This window comes from Trematosphaeria pertusa (assembly GCF_010094035.1).
Source record: "Trematosphaeria pertusa strain CBS 122368 unplaced genomic scaffold BU26scaffold_26, whole genome shotgun sequence".
Classification (NCBI taxonomy): Eukaryota; Fungi; Ascomycota; class Dothideomycetes; order Pleosporales; family Trematosphaeriaceae; genus Trematosphaeria; species Trematosphaeria pertusa.
In genome coordinates this window covers 290920-313327 of record NW_022987237.1, presented here as the reverse complement: position 1 = coordinate 313327, position 22408 = coordinate 290920, and the positions used below count along the sequence as shown (strand labels likewise).

At 53.4% G+C, this 22408-nt stretch overlaps 8 protein-coding genes across 8 annotated transcripts; 5 read left to right on the top strand and 3 right to left on the bottom strand.

Moving 5' to 3' along the window:
* Positions 1 to 91: 91 nt before the first annotated feature.
* BU26DRAFT_525540 (uncharacterized protein) lies at positions 92 to 1564 on the bottom strand. Its single transcript, XM_033830526.1, has one exon. It carries the CDS (start codon positions 1508 to 1510, stop codon positions 122 to 124), a length of 1389 nt encoding a protein of 462 aa, XP_033676008.1. The 5' UTR covers positions 1511 to 1564; the 3' UTR covers positions 92 to 121.
* Positions 1565 to 1686: 122 nt separating this feature from the next.
* On the top strand, positions 1687 to 2806 carry BU26DRAFT_469638 (PQ loop repeat protein-like protein). The gene is made up of 3 exons (XM_033825323.1): positions 1687 to 1796; positions 1853 to 2110; positions 2162 to 2806. Exons 1-3 carry the CDS (start codon positions 1726 to 1728, stop codon positions 2718 to 2720), a joined length of 888 nt encoding a protein of 295 aa, XP_033676007.1. The 5' UTR covers positions 1687 to 1725; the 3' UTR covers positions 2721 to 2806.
* A 2376-nt stretch (positions 2807 to 5182) lies between these two features.
* Positions 5183 to 7490, top strand: BU26DRAFT_469633 (MATE efflux family protein). The gene is made up of 3 exons (XM_033825322.1): positions 5183 to 6011; positions 6070 to 7151; positions 7209 to 7490. The coding sequence occupies exons 1-3, from the start codon at positions 5321 to 5323 to the stop codon at positions 7329 to 7331; spliced, it is 1896 nt and encodes a 631-aa protein (XP_033676006.1). The 5' UTR covers positions 5183 to 5320; the 3' UTR covers positions 7332 to 7490.
* Positions 7491 to 11073: 3583 nt separating this feature from the next.
* BU26DRAFT_572239 (HET-domain-containing protein) lies at positions 11074 to 12759 on the top strand (the record flags this gene model as incomplete). The annotated part of the gene is made up of 2 exons (XM_033834226.1): positions 11074 to 11107; positions 11156 to 12759. 2 exons carry the CDS (start codon positions 11074 to 11076, stop codon positions 12757 to 12759), a joined length of 1638 nt encoding a protein of 545 aa, XP_033676005.1.
* A 1078-nt stretch (positions 12760 to 13837) lies between these two features.
* BU26DRAFT_572238 (uncharacterized protein) lies at positions 13838 to 14225 on the bottom strand (the record flags this gene model as incomplete). The annotated part of the gene is made up of 2 exons (XM_033834225.1): positions 13838 to 13913; positions 13996 to 14225. The coding sequence occupies 2 exons, from the start codon at positions 14223 to 14225 to the stop codon at positions 13838 to 13840; spliced, it is 306 nt and encodes a 101-aa protein (XP_033676004.1).
* A 1134-nt stretch (positions 14226 to 15359) lies between these two features.
* Positions 15360 to 17425, bottom strand: BU26DRAFT_525534 (uncharacterized protein). The gene has a single exon (XM_033830525.1). It carries the CDS (start codon positions 17009 to 17011, stop codon positions 15530 to 15532), a length of 1482 nt encoding a protein of 493 aa, XP_033676003.1. The 5' UTR covers positions 17012 to 17425; the 3' UTR covers positions 15360 to 15529.
* Positions 17426 to 19215: 1790 nt separating this feature from the next.
* Positions 19216 to 21359, top strand: BU26DRAFT_185773 (glycoside hydrolase family 79 protein). Its single transcript, XM_033820452.1, has 2 exons — positions 19216 to 20129; positions 20177 to 21359. Exons 1-2 carry the CDS (start codon positions 19316 to 19318, stop codon positions 21229 to 21231), a joined length of 1869 nt encoding a protein of 622 aa, XP_033676002.1. The 5' UTR covers positions 19216 to 19315; the 3' UTR covers positions 21232 to 21359.
* BU26DRAFT_185774 (uncharacterized protein) lies at positions 21360 to 22258 on the top strand. The gene is made up of 2 exons (XM_033820453.1): positions 21360 to 21473; positions 21520 to 22258. The coding sequence occupies exon 2, from the start codon at positions 21533 to 21535 to the stop codon at positions 22190 to 22192; it is 660 nt and encodes a 219-aa protein (XP_033676001.1). The 5' UTR covers positions 21360 to 21473; positions 21520 to 21532; the 3' UTR covers positions 22193 to 22258.
* Positions 22259 to 22408: the final 150 nt, after the last annotated feature.

The following is a 22408-nucleotide window of genomic DNA, read 5'->3' as shown; positions in this document are numbered from 1 at the left end:
ATAGGAAAGTCATAGGATGACGGTGATGTGGCAAGATAGATGGGTATCGGGTGGACATGGGGGCGGCAGAGAGTAGACTTGCTTTCCGGCCGGCGCCGACGCTTATGATATTGTTTGACGTCTATACTACAACTCTTCTTAGTGCTTCAGTGCCACCTAGCACTCTCCTCCCTGTGACGGCATCTCTTCCTTTCCCGCTTTCCCAATGGCCTTCTCGGCTTCCTTCTTCCTTGCCCCAGCCCTCATCCTCCTCGCCGTCCTCACTCTTGAATCCTGCAGCACCCTCCATGAAAGCGATTTGCCGGTCATGCGTGCCCTCTACCCAGTGATGGATGCATTTATAGCAGTATACGAAGCCGGTCGGCGCCGCTGTTGGTGTTGTGATTGGAGTTACGCATATCGGGCATAGATGCGAGTCCGGAGGTATAGGAACGGTGAAAATAGGTAGTAATGTTGTGGAGGAGATCGGAGGGTCAATTCGCTTCGGTTTCTCTGACGAGGACGATGAAGGACGCTTTTCGGCTGACTGCTGGGCGGGAAGAGCTTTCTTCGAGGAGGGCGGAAGGCTCGGGAGGATGGGAGGCGGTAGTTCGATGTTCTCGGCCGCTTTCCGCGATAGTTGCCGCGCGAAGTCGGAGGCATACCACCACTCTAGGAACTTGAGCGCAAAGATACTAGTGGGAAGTAGTATCCTTAGCGAGGTCAATAAACGGGGCTTGACGGTCCGCGCGATGTTCCTCGGGCTCAATATTGATCCTCCTTCTCCGGGTCTCGCCGGTCCAACCTTCGTCGGCTGTGTCGCGAGCTCGATCGCTTTGTAGTCCGCCTCCCCTAACCTCCGTATCCGCGTACCAATCATCCAAAGGAACGGCGAATGATATTTCGATCCGTCGAACAGGTATGCCATATTGAAAACAAGCAGCGAGAAATAGTACGCCGCGTTCACGCTCGGGTATATGTGCCGCAGAAACCACTTGTAGTAAAACATTAACCTCTCTTTTATGCTTGCTCCTGCTCTTAGTCCCTCTCTATCTCGATTGTATCCAGGACCTAGGATGTTGGAATGTGCGGCGTGGATGTCGTAGCTCTCGTCCAGCTTCCTCTTCAGCCATGGCAGGCCCACCAACACCGCCAAGTTGCGCCAGATGTCGCCTTCTCCTAGTTTTACAACGTCTCTTACGCTATCGCTTGCCCCTAATTGTGCGCGCGGGATCTCTCCTCCTTTTACTCTCAGCACTCTTGCGCGCTTCAGTCCGTAGAAGTTCTCGGTAAAGGAGCCGCCATATGTCCGAAGGAAATGCCGCTCGACGAGCAGCGTAAGCAAAGCGTAGGCTTCATCGAAGGAATTGAGTACGGGTAGCAGGTAGCGCGGGTAGCGATGTGTGGAAATGGCGAGGAGGTAACGGAGGGACGGAGGGAGGAGAGACGCGAGTTGCTGTTCGGAGAGGAGCTCGAAGAGGGAGGGCTTGAGGTCGTCTATCCCGTGTTGGAGGCTCGGAAGGAACTCCATCTTGACGACAAGCTGAAGAGAAGGGAGTAGGAGCGGCGCATCTAAGACGTGAGGGTGGAGTTGTGATTGCGATGCGCGATCTTGAGCCGAGGCATACTCGGAACAACGTAGTCGCGTCGCGGCTAATATTGCCTGTTCTGGCTCCCACGTCAGAGCTCCGAACTCAGAGCTCTAGGCTCACCACCAACACGCCGCTCTCCAACACCGCCGCAAACATGTTTTCCACCGAATATGATCGATGCCGGGAGCTGGATCATCCCGACATCTTCAACTTCTCTGTCTCAGTGTAAGCTTCAGCATCCTGTTCCTCGGAGGGGCCCCCGCTAACCGCCGCATCTCCAGCTTCATCGTGCTCGGAATCCTCGTCTCCTACCTGCCGCAACACTACAAGATAATAGCTAGACGCTCGTCGCGCGGTCTGAGTCCCATGTTCGTGCTTCTGGGAACGGTGTCAGGCACAGCCAGCATCGCGAACATCTTGACGCTACCTGAAAGCACACGGGATATGGGGTGCTGCAGCAAGATTGGCACCTTTCCTTGCGCCGCTGCGCTGCTGGGTATTGCACAGATCGGCGTGCAGTGGACGTGCTTCTTCTTCATGTGTGTCACACCTCGTCGATCCCTCTGATCTTAACCGCTAACAAATTACAGAATGCTCCTCTTCCTGATCTTCTTCCCGCGCAACGGACAAGACCCCGAAGAGCAAGACTCAAGCCTTCCCACCTGGAAGGAAGCAATCCTCGTCCTCGCGCTCTCGCTCACCTTCTTCGTCTTCGCCTTCCTAGGCTCCGTCGTCTTCGTCTACGCCGCGCCGAACCACATCAGAGGCTGGGCCAACTTCCTGGGCCTTCTGGGCACCACGCTGGCTGCAGTCCAATATATACCGCAAATAATGACCACATGGAGGCTACAGGAGCCGGGTAGCCTCTCGGTGCCTATGATGTGCATCCAGACGCCCGGCAGCTTTGTGTTTGCAGCGAGTCTGGCGGTTAGACTGGGTCCAGGGGGTTGGAGCGCGTGGGGTCTATTCATATTGACTGGATGTCTGCAAGGGTGTCTTCTAGTTATGAGCTTATGGTTCTTGTGGAGGGACAGGAAAGCCGCGAAATCTGGCAGCGGTCAGGATGTGAATGGGAATGGAGTGTCGCTTCGAACAGAGGACAGCGAGCAGACCCCCTTGTTGGCGAACGAAAGAGATGGCAATAGCTAGTTCTGCATCTTGAATATATTCATCCGAGTTTAGCGTTACCCAGAACCTCAGTGGAGAGTCTTGATGCATGCTAAAGCATTGGGTGCCCATGGGGGCGGTGCGCATACCGGCATGTCCTCATCCTGCCCCTAGAACCTCCCCGTGAAGCGCTCTAATCCGCGACTAAGTCTAGAGCATGCTTGGATATCGCTTCCTACGACCCATACCCTCACGACCAGCGGTAGCGGACACATCCCGTCTCCATGTAAAGCAACATGAGTACCTTCCATTCGCCTACAATTGAGAACAAATCTAAGCTATATACAGTATGCCTATGCTTTAGCTGCCGTTGTCATGAACTGCGTACCCGGTTGCCCTTCCTCATCTTACGCCGCAAGTCAGGCAGGTAACCTGGGTCTGTCCCCTTTCTGTTTGTACGATGTATCTTCAAGGGCCGCTGCGCATGCGTGTGATGAGGGAGTACCACCCACGCATATTGACGGGCACCTCCTCCTGTCGGGGACAGAGCATGGGGAAGGGGGGAGAGAGCGCGCAGGCCGCGGCACACTGAAGGCGAGTAGAGGACTACACTTCAGATGCAAGAGATATCTATACGCCTCTGAATCAGTTCCCTGCGCTGTTCCACTCTCCACATATTCTGTTCATACTCGATGCGTATTCCCGTTCGTTGTTACCAATGGACGTAAGTCGCCTTCCATTTACAACGGGGCTTCAGCTACCTCTTTCTCCGACAACGCCGTGTGTGGACAGCGCCCTCGAGCCCTCTGTTTGTTTGCTCGTTGGGGGCACGAAGGCGCGCACGCTAGGACCACAACTCACCTATATAAACTGCCCTCCGATCGCGTTTCTCCGTCTCTTCTACATCCCACACACCAAACTTGCAAGCTTCCTTCGCAGTTCGGATGCTGCTCTTCTCTTGGTCTCTTGGTCTGCTCTCCTGCATCACGCCTCCTCTTTGTCCAACGCTCTTCCAGTATTCCACTCAATTTGCTCGGTCTTCCCCATTGTCATGTCGACATCCAACTCGACTTCCTGCATGATGGACTTCAGAACGGCTCTTTCCCACAGCATGTCTCGCTCACCAAAAACCTTTCTCATCCAAGTAATCCTTTCGGACTTCCCAGACGGAGAAAGCGTCTAGCGGCACGACATTAAGAGCTCCTTTTCATCACCAGTCCGGCACCGCGCTTCTCCATTCAAACGCCCACCAGGACACCGCCTCCAGCATCCCACAGCACCAGCAAGGTCGCGTCGACTGTTTCGCCGTTGCAGATATGGGGTATTGGGGTTCTGGGAGGGGGATGTCGATGGGGTGCTTTGAAAGGTAGGGATGCCCCCCCAATGGCCGCTCTGGAACTGAGTCCCGGTGACAATAACACCAATATTGAGGGTGGAGGGTACAGGTATGCATCCCCTGCCCGTTGATGAGCTAACTTCCACAGTCGAGGGAATCGGGGCCAGAGCAGAGGGGAGGGCGGGTCCATCTATTGCACAGCAGAGCTTCTCCTACCCCTGCCAGTCAAGTGCGAAATCACGCGCAGGCTGACCCCTAAAAGCTTTGAGCACAGGTTTCCACGGTTCGGTCTTCTCTTCTCAGCCAGTTCCTCTCACTCTTTCTCGTTTCGAGCCGTCTGTGAGCGCTTCTTCGTCATTGCTTGGCTGCGGTGTTCTGTTTTCGCTCTGTGGTTCCTCGGTTGGCGTCTTTGCGTTCTTCCGTTTTCGGTTCCGCCTTCTCATCCCAATATACAACCATGGATGGTCATGGCAGGGCTTGGGTTACCACGGGCAGACGTGGCCATGGCGATGCATCGCTCGGCTAGGCATATCGGAGGGTGCGCCGGCATGAGGGCAGTAGTTGTTGAGAGGTGCCAACGGCAATCCGGTTCCGTACTCGGCAGACAAAACAACATGTACCCTGAGTTTCTGCCTTGCTCTGACTTTGCTTGGACGTGTTGATGCAGAATCTGCCAGTGCCCTCCTGGTTCGATCAGGCGCGAGATGACGTCACGTGCAACTAACTGGATTAGTCAGCTGGCCTTGGCGTCCCTCTCGCGACACAGACAGGTCACGGATGTTACCTTCCAAGGTTCAAACCTCTCCTTCTCTGACATCGGAGACATTACACCGCGGAGGCACGTCTTAGAAATATATGAAGTTCGTCGTTTTCGTCTTCGTCGATCGTCGCCTGCCATTCGCCGTTGGGGTCGCGAAGGGCCGATCCGATAGGCTATTAGCCTACGAAAAAGCAAGGTGTTCCCGAACTGCTGCGAACATGTTGCATCCAATAACTATACGAATATCAGCGGCAGCAGAGTGACGGGCTCGAATTTGACTCAGTGTGAGTCGCTAGACTTGGCGGCGTCAAAGGAAGGGCGGCGAGCTAGCTCCAGTTCGTCGCTTGCAGCTACCGGATTCGTCAATGCGATTTGCACTGCAGATTTCTGCTTGATATCAGTCACGCCCCCGCTTCGTGACTCTTAAAACAGCCAATTGCTTCTTCTTTGGTCCTTTCTCCGCCCTTTTTCTCCTCTCCAACGCATCTGTGTCACCGTCACCCTCCTGTCCACACATATTGACGTTTTCAAATTCTTGCCCACGCCATGGCGCCGCCCGCGAGCTCAGAAGCGGCTGGCAATGCGATATCAGACATCGCTTCTGAGTCCGAGTCCGAGTCTGAATCTGATGGCTCCTCAACAGTCCGCCAGTACTCTATGATAAACTCTTATCGTCGGCCTTCCTACGTGAATCCCGGAGCCCGTTCCTCGTCAGTGTTTTCTTCAAGCGTGCCTACACATTCGCACCTACTGGAGGCCAAGAAGCACAGCTATTTGTCGAAGAAAGAGCGCGAGGCCATGCGGGAGGAAGAGCGGAGTTTACTCCGAGATAACAATCTGCTACCACCGAAGCATCCCCGAAGAGGAAGTGAAGGTCTGCTTCCCGGAGGGTTAGCAAGGAAATGGTCAATATCTGTACTGCGAAAAGTTAAGAGTGGCCCGGCGGATGAGGAGGCAGCGCATGACGAGCCATCGGAACGGACGGCGCTCCTAGGAGAGAACCTGGATCTGCCCTACGGGGGTCTCGATACGCCGAAAACCATTCAAAAGAAGTGGAATGAGGCAGTTGCGGCAGGGAAGATTACCACGACATGGCGCCGAGAAGCGAAGGTTTTAGCGCGGTCTTCTGCACCCCTTATCTTGACTTTCTTACTACAGTACTCGCTTCCGGTCGCGAGTATTTTTACAGTGGGTCACATAGGGAAGGTTGAATTGGGAGCTGTGAGTCTGGCGAGTAGTAAGTGCTACACACCTCTATCGTAGCCGCGAGCCCCGTACAGCTGACCTTCCCCAAGTGACGGCTTCAATTACTGGTTATGCCGTGTACCAGGGTCTCGCAACCTCGCTCGATACTCTGTGCGCTCAAGCTTACGGCTCGGGTCGTCCGCATCTCGTGGGCCTCCAGCTACAGCGCATGCTCTACTTCCTCTGGCTTATCACGATTCCGATCGCAATAATATGGGCCTGCGGAACACAGCTGTTATCTCTAATCGTCCCCGAAAAAGAAACGGCTCGCCTAGCTGGGCTTTATCTGAAGATCCTCATTGCAGGCGCCCCTGGATATGCCGCTTTTGAAGGCGGCAAACGCTATCTACAAGCACAGGGCCTCTTCAGCGCTACCATGTACATCCTTCTTATATGCGCCCCTCTGAATGCCCTCATGAACTATCTGTTTGTCTGGCGCCTGGGGTGGGGCTTCGTCGGAGCACCTATCGCGGTCGCTATCACCGAGAACATCCTTCCGCTGCTCCTGTTTCTCTACGTTCGCTTTATCGACGGGTACCAATGCTGGGGCGGATTCGATCGCCGAGCGCTCAGGAACTGGACGCCGATGATCAAGCTAGCGCTCCCGGGCCTGGTTATGGTTCTCGCCGAATTCCTCGCTTTCGAGATCCTCACCCTCTCCTCCAGCTGGCTTGGCCCGACTCCACTGGCCGCTCAAAGTGTGCTTGGGTCGATCACCGGTATCACGTTCCAAATTCCCTTCCCTATGAGCGTGGCCGCCTCGACCCGCATTGCAAATCTAATCGGTGCCACACTTGCAGTTCCAGCGAAGACCGCCGCAAAGGTTGCCATGGCGTTCGCAGTGGTGGTCGGAATCTTCAACCTGCTCCTCCTGTCGCTCCTACGCGAGTTCATCCCTAGGCTGTTCACACCGGATCCGGAGGTTATCGACCTGGTGGCGAGATTGCTCCCACTTTGCGCAGCCTTCCAGCTATTCGACGCGCTGGCCGCGAACTGTAACGGTATTCTGCGTGGTCTAGGTAGACAAGAAATTGGAGGCTATGTTGGCCTGTTTGCGTACTATGTCGTTGGACTGCCGATCAGTTTTGGAACCGGATTTGGAGCGAAGTGGGGGCTCTATGGGCTGTGGAGCGTGAGTATTCTCCGTGCATGAGGTACATCGATTTTGCATGTGCTAATGTTCGAATAGGGACCGGCGATTGCGCTTGGTATTGTAGCTGCGATCGAAGGTGTATTCATCTACAAGACAAGCTGGGAAAAAGCGGTCGAGGCGGCTGAAGCGAGGAACATTATGGACGAACGCCGCACATAGATCTTCTCGGAAAAATTGATACAGCCCATTAAAACTACCAGGAGATGGCGAATTAGACTTGATGCGTTTGCATCGAGATGGGAGTAAGTGATTTTAATGAACATGGTATATAATAGCTTTGCATTGAGCAAGCGAACTTCTAGGCGTTGGAATCGATACCCAGCATGCCATGGTTCTGTATGCTTTCTATCCTCGCTACTGTGTTCCTACACGTTAGCCTTATACCGCCCTTTTCGCTAACATGCAACTCTCCATCCTACTAATGATGGTGGTCATCACCACCATGACGCTCGAGTGCGCCTCTGCTTTCTTCGTGCGCTTCATCTCTTCTCGCATCTCCTCCAGTTCACATATAAATATCCCCTTCCGTACCTCCTTCCTCCGCTACACTCCCACTGCTTCTCCGGCATCCACCAAAATGAATCAGATCACTAGGAATGTTCTCCTCCCGGGTACTCACCATGCGGCCACATGAGGACTGCCCGGTGGCTCTCCGAAATCAATCATCGCGACATCGCATGTCCTTCTCCTGCCGCTCAGCACACTGAAATCATGAGAAACCAGCGCATGTGCTTTCTGTTGCCTCCCCGGGCGGGCTTCCTACAAATCAGCCGCCAACACTGCCATGCGAGCCGCCCTTGCCTAGATTTTCACAAGGGGTTTCGCGCGATGGTCTTTTCAAATTGCCAGTCCCGCCTCCGATGTGCTCGCTGCTTCCGCTGCCTCTCAAGGCGTCATCAAAAGCATCAGAATTGGCACCGATGCCCTCGCGCTTCTCGAATATTGGATAAATGGATCGAATGTGGAGCGATTGGGGGAAGTAAACTTCGTCGACCTCCCCCCAATGCGTCGCTGGCTGGGCTTGCGTTACCCTTGTTCAAGGTGTCTAAATCCATGGGGTCTCTATGTTAGGAATTTGTGGACGCATCTCCAAAGTCAAGCTGCAAAGGGCGTGCTCTTCCGACTTCATTCGGCTAGTAAAGCGCCATGAATATATGGGCATGCCTCTTTTTGGTTCTGGAACTCACACATCAGGGTCGTGTGTGGGCAGCTCGTGGACGAAACACGGTTCTCACTGCTGGGACACGAGTTCGAAGGAAGTCAGGTAGAAATTTTTGGGAACAGTTCTATCTGAAATCCCCGGATTCCCCCAGTTACCTTATCATCGTTAAGATGAGCGATGGGTATATAGGCCCCCGTCTTCACACTCTCTTCTCCTGCACACTTGCGGCACCTCGCTTCCACTAAAAGTACCTTGCAGGAGGGGCGATGCCTGCTGTCCGGTCTAAAAAGAGGATGCTCTTTAGGTGATGGGCGGAGGAGCCTGTGTTCCCAAAGCCTACGCAATTAGTCCATGGCTAAGACACTTCTAAAGTGGTAGTCGAGCTCTACATGCTGGAAGAGCAAGCCGGATCCGGTCTAACTTGGAAATGTGGAGAAGAAGCACCTCATGCGGACTAAGGAGAAGCCAGGATATAAATTCGCCCCTGCCTTCTCCCTCTCCCTCTCTCTTTCTACACCTTACGCTCATGGGCTCTCACTAAAGGAAGCAACATCATGGCTAATGGCTCTGGTCTTCTGCAATATTTCATGGCATGATGCTGGGTGGCGGAGCGAGCGGCACTAATAATACAACAACGTTGTGCTCATGTGTGTGCTTCTCAGGAAACCTCGAGGCAGCCTTATGCATGGGAGAGCGCTCGGCGGGCCGAAGAACCAGGCTCATCAAATACTTGTGTATACGGCCCCATGGATCCCGGTAACAGCGGGACTGGAGTATACAAAGCACTTCTTGAAGCCTTTTCTCCTTCACGCAACGGCCTTACCAAAAGGAGACTCAAGAACATGCATGGAATTATTCGACGAATTCAAGTTCCAGGAGCTGGATATCGGGTTTCTGGGAGGCAGAAAACGGAAGTCTAAAAGCCAAGGGCGGCTCTATTATGGAGGCGGTGCCTGGAGCTTTCTCAAAGTCCACGCTCTTATTTCCCTTTTCGCTCACTAAAAGCGACGACGAAAGCTTTATGTTTCTGGCTGAGTCTCCAAAGTATATACTTGACTGATCATGGGGATACACCGCGTCTTCCCAAAGCACGTCTCTAATCAAAGTATGGGTTGGATCTGGAAGATGGCACTCTGAAAGCGTCATTCTGCCAACCTTAGTATGGCACGGCTATCCAATGAACACGGTACCGCTCGTATGTACTCCTACGCGTCGAGATGAAAGATGCGGATACAAGCCCGCCTCTCCGTCCTTCATTTCACTCTCCTCTCTCCACGGCCGTCGAGATTTCGACCAAAAAAAAAGGTACAACGGCCCCATTGATGTTGACCAAATGAAAACGACGCCCCGTTTCCGTTGCGTCGTTTGCGAGACCAAAATAGCATACCTGCCACTAAAATGGAGTGCGGCTTTGGTGACCGGATACCCGAGCAACACTATGGACACCCACATGCTTTTGACATTATGGGCGGGCCACACAAGCCCAATATCCTTCCTCCTCCAAATTGGGACAAGGAGTTCCGCATGGACCTCGTCTCCGCGCACTCCTTTACTTACGCTGCCACACTCTACCAAATGTGCAAAATCCTTCAGAATCATGAATCCTCCCGTCTTATGCGCTCTAGGCTTGAAAAGCCCTTGGTGCTCAGCAGGATGGCGGTGGTCGAAAAGACCGATTCGATCACAATATGCTGCCCGGACCGACTGGAGGAGTGCAAAGAAGTACATCCTGTAACTTCATGGGGGATTTGGAAGAGAACCGAGAGCCGACGACCCTTTCGCCTGCTAAAATCGCTTCGCTGTTTGTGAAGAGCGACTCGTTGCCTGGTGGTCCGATCTCTCCTGGGTCTGGAATAGATATATAAAGCACTTCTCTTCTGTGCCTTGAAGTCCTCCGTGCTCCACAATGCTCACTTTGTCTAGTAAAATGTGGTTCAGAGGAGATGCATGCTTTCGGGGACGAAACCCAAAACATAAATAATAGATGTCTTGGAAACGCACTCCGATATTCTGTTGTGAGCAAGCTATGCGTGGGGAGAGAGCGCTGGGCTCTCGAAGTTCAAAGAGGCCGTTTGAGTTTCCAATGGATGCAGGTGGGTGACTGCACGGCCGCGTGAGGGGAGCCAAATGCCGGCTATTAATGCGATTGTCCCTTTGTTAAATGAGGGGAAGGAAGGGCGGAATTTTGATGCGTTTTTGCTATCGTTCTGAAGTGTATGTAGACGTAAAGGGAAGGTGGGGCACGGCTGGACTCTGAGCTGAGCAGCGGGGGTGGCGTAGCACCCTGTTGTGAAACATGGTTACCACAGCCTCTATCTGCTGCCTATCCGTCGACCTGCGGTTAACCAAGTCGAAGGCCTCCGTATCACCATTCTTTTCTAAAGTCAGATGGGTTTTTTCTCTCTTATCTCAGCTCCTGTCTCGAGCGTCTTCCAACGCTCTCATCATAAGCGCCCACGTCAGCTCGAATGGCCCTTCAAGCCGCAACAACCCTCCTGTTTAGAGTGCCACAATCTGGACTGGGGTAGAGATCCTCATGGCGGCTCAAGGGTACAAGATTTGAACACGCTCAAATGTGCTGGGTGCGCTGTTCTGGCTGCCGCCATTGAGCCGTGGAAGGACGACTGTAACGACATCTCCACATTCCCTACGCTGTTTTTTGTAAAAGAGAAATATCCGGGCTTTTTGAACTCTCATCATGGCAAAAGATCTTTATGTCTCAGGCTGGCAACCACCAAGATGAGTGTCATCTTGGATATTTTCGCCGACAGTGGTCCGTGAGATATGCCCTGTAGCCGATACTTGCTTACTTCCAAGACAGATATTGAGGGCAATTCATCGATCCCAATGAAGCCTTCCTTCGACATATCAATGAACACGGGCTCCGCCGTAGCTCTGACCTGGGTCAAGAAGCAGCTAGAGATATGCGACACATCATCAAGGCATGACCGCTGTCGCGCCTCGGTTTCCCAACAACTCCCCCACCGCATTGTAGAGATCACTGGCTCTAGGTCTGCAAGGCTTTGTGTCACGAAATCCGGTGAACACTCTGAATATGCATGCTTGAGCCACTGCTGGGGCACTACACAGCCCTTGACCACGACCACCCGAACTATAAAGGCCTACCTGAAGTCGATCCTGTGGAACAAAATACCAAAGACATTCCGTCACGCAATTACAACTGCATATAATCTCGGACTGAAGTATATCTGGATTGATTCACTATGCATCGTACAAGACGATATCCAGGACTGGCGTACGGAAGGTGGCAAAATGGCTGACATTTATGAGAACTCCTACCTCACGATATCGGCAGTCTCAAGTTCTGGCTCCTCTGGTGGCTTATTCGGATGGTCACATTGGGAGCATAGAACTCGATCCATTTCCTTTCGAGACACGCAGCACAAGATCTACGTTCGGAAGCCATTGGATCACTACGAAAATCCTGATAGTTCTCGTGAGCGAGGCGGACCTATGAAACTTCCACTTCTGACGCGCGCCTGGGCTTTTCAAGAGTTGTTACTATCACCACGCGTGGTGCATTTCTCTAACGACGAGATTGTATGGGAATGCCGGTCATCGTGCGACTGTGAATGCTCTCTCGTTCAATCCGATCCGTTCCGCTCCTTCAACAAGTCCGTTTTCAATCTCCACTCTACGGACGCGGGGAGGCTACCATCAGAATGGCGACAGCTAGTAGCAGCGTACACGGCCAGAGACCTAACGTATCAGAAGGACATCTTTCCGGCGTTACAGGGCTTGGCTAAACGACTCGAAGGCATGAGAAAGTCTCCATACCTTGCAGGCTTGTGGCAAGATACGCTGGTATGCGACTTGCTGTGGCGACGCCACTTCAATGTTCGATATGATCCACAACACAGGCCCGTGCAATGGCGCGCCACAACATGGTCCTGGGCCGCCGTGTTGGGTTGGGTGGATTGGCCTACGCTCAAAGACTCAGAAGACAGAATCGTGGCACGCGCTACAGCCACAACTGAACCAGCCGGCAAGGACCCCTTCGGGGAGCTAAAATCGGGCATGCTGATTCTCAATGCGCCTTGTCTCAAGGTGACCATGCGATTTATAAGGTACGACGACTACGTTCTGAGTATCGAGCCTCTGGCAGGCACAGACGTCGAAAGTACACCATTAAGAGGTTTGAAGCGACGAGATTTGAGCACTAGCCAGTTTTATGGCGACTTCGACCTTGGCAGCGACGTTGCAGCGGACGGCTCCGTGCTAATGTACTTTCACCTTGCGGTCATGGTAATTTCAAGGTCTCGTTATTGCTATTGCCTGGTCCTACGACGTGGAGGCGAGAATAGGGATGTCTTTGAGCGCGTTGGTCTTTTGGAATGTGAGGTAGAACCGCACGTCCGAGAAGTGTTTCTTCGAGCAAAGGAACAGACATGGACTATCCAATAGGGAACCCAACGCGGGATGATTGGCTTCTTGGGTCCTTTGTACCTAAGTATCTTTCGAAGAGCACGGACATGTCACTTCGAGGACATGGAGATAGTTAAGTGTGAGTTTTGAAGGATCTGGCACTGAGCTTCGCGAATATTGACCCTCAGGCACTCGAACGTCAATCCGCAGATTCTATCATCACCTGTTCTTTGACCTGTTCTTCGACCTATTTTCTGACCTATTTTCTGACCTATTTTCTGACCTAATCTTCGACCTATTCTTCGACCTCATCAGTGGAAGCCGCTTCCCTCTTCGACTCCTCTCCTGCTCGTTGCACCCCCAACAATTTGCGCATCACACCAACACCGAGTTGAATTTCCCACCATATCTTCGTTCCGTCGATACGAATGGCCCCGGGGGGCGAGTTTACACAGTACGGAAATCCACGCTAACAGCACATGGTGTAGCGTCTTCCGAATTCAACGCCCTTTCAACCAGCACTCTCAAACACGACTGCAACATGGTTATTCTCACAGCACTCTAGAGTCTACCGGGTACTCGGTACCTTTATGAAGTTGCTTGACGAAGCTTCGACAAAGCTTGACACCTACTGAACTGTTTCAGGAAGCCATGATAGTAAAATGCCGCGCGAGCTCCGACAGCAAAGGTTCCACATGCACTTCCCCTCCACCAAACATCAAGATACACTTTGCGTCAAGGAGGCACGGGGAACAGCGCAACACGCTTACACTCACGACAAAGTAAACGAGGGTAAGTGGGAAAAGCATAAAATATTCCTATGTCGAATATTCCAGTCGCAGAGAAGCATTAAGCAATTACTACCGGGGTATATAAAATCGCTGCTCATGAACAAAAAAAAGCTCGCATGCCATGCTCCCCTCATTCCCAGCATCAGATGGTATCCGTCTATCGTCATCCATTCAATCTTGCAAAAGCAATTCAATCTTCCCCTTGTGTGTTTGGTCCATTCTGTGCCAACCAGCCCCGGCTCGTCCTGCAGCCTGCATGTCGTTTCCCTGTCGTCATTGGGTCGCGGGGTAGTTCATCGACGATGTCGGACAATGGCATTCCACGCTTACCGCGGGAGCCCAAAATTCGAATACTGATATTCGCATCCAAGATAGCGATCCACGTGTATCGTATCGTATCGTCTGAGTCTCGTCTTGTCTCGTGCCGTCCTTCCCTTTTAACTTTTGACAACACTATCGCGGCGTCCGAAAGCGGCTCATTCACTCGGCCTGCTGGACGCTCTCCTCGCTTGGCGTGGGGGAAGCGTCGCGTGTGTAGGAAGAGGTGGTGGGAGTGGTGGTGTCGAACGTGAGATGGGAGGAAGAGCCGGTCATGATTTCGATTTGGTCGTCGGCGTCAAGGTCTTCCAGCTCTTCGTAGGGGAGCACGGGAATGCGGAGCATTTGGCGGCCGACGAGGTTTGGGATGTAGACGTATTGTGGTTGGGCGGACATTTTGATCGTTGTAATGGGTAGGGGTGTTGGTTGGTTTGGTGTGTGGCCGGTAGTCGTTGATATGTATGGTCGATGGTATGTGTATTCGACTCGTCGTAGGATAGTATGTATGTGAGACTCGTATCGTAATAGGTACCTCTGGCTATTCTGTAGAACCGACCGAATCTGGATATCTGTGATGCCGCCTCAAGTGGGGAATCCACTGCTACATATACTCGCCAACACCACATCCCCAGGCACACCACAAATTCCTAAACCCTACCCCCGCCCTCCCATCCCCAGCGATCAGCCTATCACCGACTCCACACCCCTGCAAAACGATAACTCGTCCGCTCGCAGGCGTGCGTGGCGAGCATCCGGTGTAAGCCGTGCGCCGACGAATCGCTTGGCCGCGCGGCGATAAGATGATTCGAGCGCCGCTGCAGCGCCAATCGGGTCCGAGACGAGGGCCAGACCGGTGTCGGACAAGGTTTGGTGCATGTGTCAGCTTGGCGGAGCTAGGGGGCAGAGTTCTGGAATTAGCGACTCGGAAAGTCGGAGTTAGTGCGTGGGAAGCGGGTTGATTAGTCGCGGGGTGGGCACGACATAAGTCGCCGATTTTCCTTCAGTCGTCAGCGGGGTTCGGAGATGCTGTGGGCTCCCATGTGACTCATTTGTGTTGACGAGGAGGGGAATTGCGTGCGGAGATGACGAAATGACGATGGTGGGTTAGGGTGCGAAGCCGGTGCGACGGTGTGGTGACTCCTGGACCCGAGAATCACGCCGAGCGCGACAAGACCTCTTCAACAACTGCCTTGAAGGGTTTTTCGCGGAGGAATGTCTTCAAAGGATGCAAGAACCGATTTGAGGGTGAATGGAGAGATCATGGCTCCTTTTCCGGCTGCCGGGTCCGTGGGTGCTTCCCTCACATTCGAATAATCCCAGAACGGCAAGCACGAGGTAAGAAGAGTCTTCCAGATGGTAGCACTGGGGCAGGAAGTTGTCAAGAGACGCCCAGGAAGCCAAGAAGGAGAAATGCAAGAGTTGCGTTGCTAAAGAGGCGACCAAGAAGGCTTCTGCATTCGTCGCCTCCAACATCGCCTGATTCTTAGGTCACTTGGCTAAGCACACTGGTTGTCAAAACCATTTTCGAACTACTCCGTACGAACGTCCATTATCAACGTTAGGTACGAATAATGATTAAGCATTAAGTACTATCTAAAGGTATCATGATTGTCGTGACATCGTCAGTGTCCGTAACTACAACACATCGTACAGTATTCGGTCAGCCAGGAGCATCCCAGGATGACGATCTCCTCATATCTCTATGCGAACGGCGGGACCGAAGGTCCATACACTTGCCGTTGTTCTCTCGCAATCTCCTCGACGGTCCTCTGTCGTTCCAGGCCGGTCGCAGTCCTGGCGATGGTTGTCTGCCGGGAGATCGGCTCGCGAGCTTGGCTCTCACGCGGGGCAGCAGCCTCCTCCTCGTCCTTGGCTGGTCCGACCTCGCCCTCCTCCTCTTGCTGGAATTTGTACGCCAGATGGCAAGCGCGGATGTGCGTAGCGGAGGTAGTAAGGTTCGCAACGATCCACCAAGCGAACATGATCGGCAGCGCCCGATATAGTCGGTTATCGGATCCGCCCGTCCAGATTGTGATCAGGATGGAATAGGCGTTGTGGCTGGGAAGAGCGATACCCCAATGGTAGAACCCCGCTTGCAGCTCGAGTGGGCTCAGTGTGCTAGCGATGTTCAAGAATACCCACAGCAAAACTACGAAAGGCATGACCGGTAGAGGCGCTATCGTACTAATGCTGTCGAGGATGAGCAGATGGATATGCATCAGAAGCCAGAAGGTCATCCAGGTGAGGACGAACTGGTTGCCGTTTACATTCCAGTTCTCCCGAAATGCCCAGTAATATCCAGTCTGGCAGAGAGCTGCGCCGAACGTGAAAAGGATGCCGGCAATACGACGAACGAGCAAGCTGGAATGGACTGTCATTTTAGTGTACAGCTGGTACTTCGCGGCAACGCCATTGAGAACTAGGAGGAAGAAGAACTGCTGCAGGACAGGCATTGCCATAGCTACAGTGTTCAGGAGGATAACGGAGCCGAAAGGAGCCGGTTGAATATTATATGCCGTTGCCGAGATGGGATTCATGAATGCTTGCACAGCTGCGGGATCCGTATTATTGAGGAAATGTGATGCTTGGGTGCCGTTCATTTTGCTGTAAGCGATCCGTGTACCGGTGACGAGCTGCTGCATGGCGCTCTGGACAATCGAGTTCGAGAAAGCAGTGTAACGCTGTTGGTTCCAGATGTAATGGAGAGCGTTTGCGGCATTGTACGTTGTTGCAGCCTCGCCTCCTTGAATAGCTGCAGACAATCGATCTGAGGCTCCCTCAGCAGCGGCAATGGCGCCCCAATACTTTCCTTCCCAAACAGCGTGATACATATCTTCTTGCGTGGGGAACTCCTCGGGAGAGTGGTAGATGAGCTTGAAGAAGCTAGGACCTTGGAGTTGCTGGTAGGCGGCTGCCATCGCTTGACCGACCACTCCGCCATCGTAGTCTATAGCTAGGACATGGAAGTTGTCGTGTCGCCCGGGGGATAAGTAAAGAGTGCCGAAGAGGTACGAGGAACAAGCTAGGAACCATAGCGCAAAGGCTATGCCACCGGCTGCTGTCTGGGCGATGAACTTGATGCGGATGCCTTTCCATTGCTCGTTCGTGAAGGACGCGCGATTGGCTCTGGCAAGAGTCGGCTTCTGCCTCAGGTGCCAGATCCTCTTGATGATAGACACCATGATATGCTTTTGACGGCAAGGTTTTCGTAGCGTGCTTCTGTGTACGCGGGAGGAGTGAATAGGGTCGAGGGAGAGGGTGGCGGGCGGGATGGAAGTCGAAGGCTCAAGAACTTGTGTGAAATGCGAAGGTCCTGAATGAAACAGATAAGGGAGCGCACACTATACCTATATATGCCGATTCTTAAGCCGCACGCTTGTTTGCATCGTGGTGTGTCGGCGCGCCACGCGTTGCCTCGGCCGTCGGCTTCAACCCCGTAAGCAACTTCGAACGGCCGTACCGTGGTAAGCACGTCGGGGCTCCAGAAGCGTCGGAACAAAACATGCTCCATGAGCCGCTTTGACCGAATTCGGGGCTTTCAAAAGTTTCAGTTGAGCTACATTATGAGAGTCGGGACCGAGTGGTGAGAGGTGAGGTGAGGTGAGGAAACGACCGGCGTCGGCGAGTCGGAGCTGGTGCGTGCGCTATCACAGGTCGGACATTTTCTTCGCGAGGCCGAGCGAGGTGAAGTATTTTGAATCGCAGATGCGAGCTTCGTCCGCACTGCTACTTGAGCACTGAGGCAAGTAAGGTAGCCTTTCTACGGCCGGGAAATGCTCTTCATCCATGTCTACCTGGCGAACGCCATTGCATTTCCATCAAACCCCACTCTTCTAAATTTGTTATCCCTGACTCACAGCAAGAGTTGAAGCTCTTTTTCGAGGCCTAGTATGGCCTTGCTCACTGCATAAGCCTGTGTCCATCTTCGCATCAACTGTCTTGATGCCCGGGACGTTACGTGTCTGGAACTGAGCACAGCGGTACCTGACCATGGAGGTAGAAGTGGGATGGCCGACGACGCGAATCCTCCAATAGATTACATGCTGCTCCTCAAACCAGTCCGGGCAGTGGATTCATGATTCGAGCGAATTGGAACAGCCCAGGTGGTACTTGAAGATGCGCCTGTGGGTTCCGAAGAGCCAGGCGAGAGAAGTGGTGGAAAGACGAGATTTGATCGAGCAACGCCGCAAGCCATAACTCTTGACAAATAAGTCTGCCCCTTTCAGAAGACATCATTCTTGGACTTACCACCCGCGACACCCTCTTCGCGAGTATCTTTGTCGTTGAAGGCTACGTCCGCCCACGCCGGAACAGCCGAATAGTGTTTCTGCCCTCGTCCTCTTCAGCATATGCAGGGAAGCCTCCGTCGAGGCTGCGAGCCTCTTCTGCGCGGCCAACTCATGTACTACCATGTTGCGAAGATGGGCATGGGGTCGCCCAAGACGTATGCCAACTACCCCGATCTCAGCACCCTGTATATCCAAGCATCCAGAAAACCAACACCCATCCGGCCGCAGCTGGAGGGCTTCTGCTGCTCGCGCCTCAGTCCCGCATTAAGCTCACATAGCTGACTATCGACATTAAGCCATAATCCGATTCCCGAGCCGAGCAGATCGACCCGCATACGTCAACGCGTCGGGTACTAGTGTCAGCAATATCGTAAGATACGTGATCGGTGTGAGAAGAGAATCCCAACTTCAAGGCCTGGGATCAAAAAGACGTGCAAAGAAAAGTGGAGGAAGCGGAATGGCGGCTCGCGGAGAGCGCGATGATTGGAGGACGCGTACTTTGTCTTGGAGGCTAGTTTCGCGGAGGCGGAAAGCGAAGAGTTTGCTACTAAAGGCGATTTGATGGTGTTTGGGTCGTTCAATGAAAGATTCACATGCAGAGACGGATTGATTGTTTGCTGGACGGGCTGTGGGTTTGCCGTTTTGATCGCTTTTTTGACATTAGACGCGGCTAGATGTCAGTGTCTAATAATCGAAATTGCAGATAACATGCCGCTCTGACAAGAAAGGACCTTGCCTGACGCACAAATTACCTTTTTAGCGCTCTCAACTTGATCGACAACATGGATAATGACCTTGAAAAGATGGTGTGGGCCACGTGATGACTTCATCGGTGATAGTTCGCCCACATGCGCCACAAAAGACCCACACTACGGCCACAATCGTGCCGACAGCTGACGCGTTTTCTGGTTTTCGATGCACGCTTCGGCGGACCTTAGGCACACTTGGCTCCATCTTGCGTGTTTCAGCGTTCGATGCAAGTGTCAAAATGCCATGATGACATCATTCATTGCCGATAGCCCGCAGCAAGCGCCCGAGCTCCCAGCCATTGCCGTCCCGCGGCTTCCCTAACTGTGTAGAACTACGCGAATCATGGATTCAATAACACCGCCCGCTGGATAGGTGCCAAGTTTCTTTCTTTCTCTCCTCAACCTCTTTTCCTCTTCCTCAATTGCATTGCGGGCGCGTAGAGCGAGTATGATACGTTCGTTATGTTTTCCGCTTGTTTGGCTGGCGGGCCTTCCTCTGTCACTCGCTCAGACCTCGCTCTCGCTGTCGGCCCAGAGCAAGGCGTCGAACGCTGGTGTTTCCTCTCCGCTTGATGCGAGCTTCGCGGGATTTGGCATCGAGCCTTCGAATCTGTTCTCGTTTACCGGCGGCGATGACGCGAACGACTTCTCCGTGCAGATGATGCAGAATCTCGCCGATTACTCCGGCGCCCCACCGCACATCCGACTTGGGGGAAACACACAGGATTACATGGTGTTCGACTCATCATACAATGACTATGCGTGGAAGAACAATCCGCAGTCGAGCGCGCAGGGAGCCATCGCGGCGGATTCCATGGTCATTGGGCCGTCGTACTTCAAGGCGCTCGACCGATTCCCCAAGGATACGCCGATAACGTACGGATTGAACCTCGCGTATGAGGACTCCGATTACGTGGACCGCATTGTCGCAACGGCGCAAGCAGCTGTGGATGGGATGCAGAATGTCAAGCTGTATTCGTTCGAGATTGGCAACGAGCCGGATCTCTATCTGCAGAATCAGTTTCGCAGCGGATCGTGGGATGGCCAGACGTACACGGAGCAGTTCCTCGACCGCGCAGACGCCGTGTACCAACAAGTGCTGAAGCCCGCGGGACTGTCAGCGACCTTCTTCGAGCCCCCGGCAACCGCTTCGACAATCGGCACGACTTTCGAGATTGAGATGTTGGTTCAGGACGGGCTGACGGACGAGAAGAACGGGAACAAGTATGTGGGCTGGTGGAACCAACACGACTACTTTTACTGTAGGTTTCACCAAGTCATATTTGCCTGAAATACTGAGACAGTCTAGTCATCGGTGTAACGCCCCAATCGCTTACCCTCGACGACCTCATGGATCTTGACGGCACCAACACGCAATTCGCATACTGGGAGAAGCAGGTTGGAATAGGGCTCGATACCGGGTTACCTTATGTCTTGCGAGAAATGAGCTCGGTCGGACCCATCGGCATGCACGGCGTCAGCGATGTATTTGGTGCCGCTCTATGGACTCTCAACTTCTTCTGCTATACCGCAAGCCTTAACATTTCTTCGGTACAGATGCACATGACAGACAACTCGAACGCCAGCGCTTGGCAACCCATCAGCATGTACGGCAGGGACCCCTTCGTGCGTCCGCAGTACTACGCGCATGCGGCCATGGCACAGATCGTCGGCAACGGTAATAGTACTACCCAGATCGGATCCCTTGCCGTGAGCAGTGTCACTGGCGAGTACAAAGGTAGAATACGAGCCTACACTGCCTATGCGAACGGGGACCTCCAATCAGTAATCCTGATCAATTCCATGCAAGCGAATGCCTCCGATGGCAACAAGGGCAGCTTTACATTCAACCTCAACCTCGGCTCCAGCAATAAGAACAAGAACGTCTACCTCTCCACCCTCACGGCAGATGGCGCAGACTCCGAGTCCGGAATCCTTTGGAACGGAATCACTTTCGCAGACGGCTCGGGCAAAGCGAGTGTCTCAGATAGCAGCGTTACCATGAAGCGCACGGACGGGTCCGGCAAAGTCTCCATATCCGTTCGTGATTCGCAAGCTGTGGTTGCAAACATAAACTGGCTACTCGGCAGTAACGCGGTGTTGAAAGGCGACGGATCGACGACGGAAGGCGCGAGGAAGAAGAGCACTGCCGGCCCAACGGCGACTGGAGGAGCTGGCACAGCTGCCTGGACCGGAGCCGTGACCACGACTCTCGCATTAGCGAGCTCCGTCACCGGAGGAGGTTCGGCAGAAGAAACAGCGGCGTCAGGACAGAGAGGTGAAGCGCCGCCCAGGCGGATGGGTTTGCGGGCATTGATGGTGTGTCTGGTTGCTGTTATGATCGCTTTTGTGTGCTTTGCATGATTCTTCGCACAAAGGTATATCCGATGCATCGAGGCGGCGTTTTGGGCTGGGGATATAGAGTTAACGGATCCCGAATGTGCGTGGATTGTGCATAGCTTGCCCACTTAGGCATGCCTTTTGGAGGCTCTACTTCGATGGCATCATGACGGCGCATGTATAGATGCGCATAGTTAATATCATTATAAAAATCAGGGCCAGTGCGCCTACGAAAGGGAAGAATGGAATGGTGCTTGTATTCATCTGTGAGTGGAGTCTACCGACTTGCTACCCTACCCTAACAATTCTTAGTCTGCGCGCAAATATGTCTTTCAGCAACTTGCGCATTGTGCGTTCTTCCGCAGTCTGGTTATTGCCCTTCGCCTGCTGCTGGTGGACTTCTTTTGCGCATTCGGGGCATCGATCTGGCGCGCACAATTTCTTTTCCTCTTGGGCTGTTGCATTACCCAGTCTGGCCTTCGGCATCTTGAACTTCCTCCTCTTTCTCTCGCCGCCTTTCCTCTCAACGATGACGGAGGTGGTCTTCGGTTCGTACGGTGCGGTCGGTGGCGGGGCTGGGCTCAAGAGGTCGGTCGACATCTGCGTCACCAGGGGTGAAGTGGTCTGCACGCTGTTCTGTGACGACGACAGTGACGGTGACAGGATGGGCGGGAGGATATCAGACGGTATTGGTCTGACTGATGTGCTTCGACGTCGTGAAGTAAACGACATGGCGTTGATGCTTAATGGCGACGGAGATGGGGCGGAGGGCAGAGTGTCGGTGCGGATAGGTCTGCCTGTCGTGCTTCGGCTCATGGCGTCTGCGCCGCCTCTTCTCCCTGCTCACGACGGCGACGACGGCTATCTGCGGCGGCGGCGGCGGCGGCCCTGGCTTCTTCGCGGGAGATGCGCTGTTCCTCCTCGAATGCGGCGCGGGCGAGCTCGGTGGCTTCGCGGCTGTTGGCGATGGCTGAGGGCTCCTTGACGAAGATGCCAAGCAAGAAGGTGGCGATGATGCTGATAACTGTAATGTAGAAGAACGTTGTAGAGTCAGGCATTCTTTTCTGGGAAGCGAATTTGGGCTGTCGTAATGTGTGTGAGTGGAATAGAGTGGAATTAGATTTGGAGTGCGATGGGAAGGGATGGGTTTTTATACTTGAGGGACTTTGGGCTTGGAGTGGGATGTAGAGAAGAAATTTTT